A 1,399-nucleotide genomic window follows, 5' to 3' on the forward strand; every position below is an offset into this window, starting at 1 on the left:
AAGCAGGATCCGAGCCACATCCGTAGCACAATCCTGCCATTCACGTAAAATAGAAACAAAAATCTCCTGATGTTGGCATAGCCACAAACAAAATTATTGTGGGGAAGATTAATCCATCTATGCAGAAGATTCCTTTGCAATCTTCTCTGCCTTGGCAATGACCTCTTCGATTCCTCCAACCATGTAAAATGACTGTTCTGCTAGGTCGTCATATTTTCCATCCAAGACTCCCTGTTCAGAACATCATATGATCACTTACAATAAAGAAAGACGAAGAGAATGCTAAGAGGTAATATTGACTAAAAGAATACGAGTAACGGAGTTCCCGATCTCCAAGAAACGGCAGTTTTATGAATTCAGACACGTTTCATTTCCCAATATGCTCTCTTCTTTACAAATATCTAAATCTTAGAGTGGAAAAGTTAGCGTCCAGATGAATGAAAATATGAAGATTAACAGAGAGAGGCGATATAAATCACAAGCAGCAAAGAAATCAGAGTTACCTGGAAGCTGTTAATGCTCTCCTTCAACTCGACATACTTGCCAGGGGCGCCCGTGAAAACTTCTGCGACGTGGAAAGGCTGGCTCAAAAACCGTTGAATTTTACGAGCACGCGCAACTGTCAATTTGTCGTCTTCACTGAGCTCATCCATTCCAAGAATGGCGATAATATCTTGAAGATTCTTGTAGTTCTGGAGGACTTTCTGTACCCCACGGGCTGTGTTGTAGTGATCCTCTCCCAAGATATGTGGGGAAAGCATGCGAGATGTTGAGTCAAGTGGATCGACAGCAGGATAAATACCAAGCTCAGAAATCTAAATAAAAATAACAAAAGTCATATTGCAGGTAGCAATGATATGTTTTTTGCACTACAATGAAGTCCAAATTACCTGTCGTGATAACACGGTAGTGGCGTCCAAGTGAGCAAAGGTGGTTGCAGGAGCCGGATCGGTCAAATCATCAGCAGGCACATAAATGGCTTGGACAGAGGTAATGGAACCTTTCTTAGTTGTTGTGATACGCTCTTGAAGGCCTCCAAGATCTGTAGCCAAAGTGGGTTGATAACCGACGGCAGATGGGATACGGCCAAGCAAGGCAGACACTTCTGAGTTAGCCTGCAAAAAGGTTTTAACAAAAGAAACGAAGACATTGTATTATCAAGATGTGATCCAAACACAAAATACTTAATCAAGAATGGCAAAATAATGCAAACCGACCTGGGTAAATCGGAAAATATTGTCAATGAAGAGAAGCACATCTTGCCCTTCTGCATCTCTGAAGTGTTCAGCAACGGTCAGTCCAGTAAGGCCAACACGGGCACGAGCACCTGGGGGCTCATTCATTTGACCATAGACTAGAGCACATTTGCTATCAGCCTGATAAATAATTATTAGATGAG

General features: G+C 42.2%; 1 protein-coding gene across 1 annotated transcript; it reads right to left on the reverse strand.

Annotated features, from left to right (window-relative positions):
• Nucleotides 1-76: 76 nt before the first annotated feature.
• Nucleotides 77-1,379, reverse strand: LOC111384483 (ATP synthase subunit beta, mitochondrial). The gene is made up of 4 exons (XM_023008759.1): nt 1,218-1,379; nt 891-1,115; nt 504-815; nt 77-231 (listed from the first exon to the last, which is right to left on the reverse strand). The coding sequence occupies exons 1-4, from the start codon at nt 1,341-1,343 to the stop codon at nt 118-120; spliced, it is 777 nt and encodes a 258-aa protein (XP_022864527.1). The 5' UTR covers nt 1,344-1,379; the 3' UTR covers nt 77-117.
• Between the last annotated feature and the right edge of the window lie 20 nt (nt 1,380-1,399).

Source organism: Olea europaea, unplaced genomic scaffold (genome assembly GCF_002742605.1).
Source record: "Olea europaea var. sylvestris unplaced genomic scaffold, O_europaea_v1 scaffold29278, whole genome shotgun sequence".
Taxonomy (NCBI): Eukaryota; Viridiplantae; Streptophyta; class Magnoliopsida; order Lamiales; family Oleaceae; genus Olea; species Olea europaea.

Excerpts from the sequence above, each read along its gene's own strand:
- LOC111384483 (XM_023008759.1), bottom strand. The coding sequence starts at position 1,343 with ATGAATGAGCCCCCAGGTGCTCGTGCCCGTGTTGGCCTTACTGGACTG. Across the intron at positions 1,116-1,217 it reads ATATTTTCCGATTTACCCAG|GCTAACTCAGAAGTGTCTGC; the intron begins GTCGGTTTGCAT and ends ACCTTTTTGCAG. Across the intron at positions 816-890 it reads CTACCGTGTTATCACGACAG|ATTTCTGAGCTTGGTATTTA; the intron begins GTAATTTGGACT and ends ATTTTTATTTAG.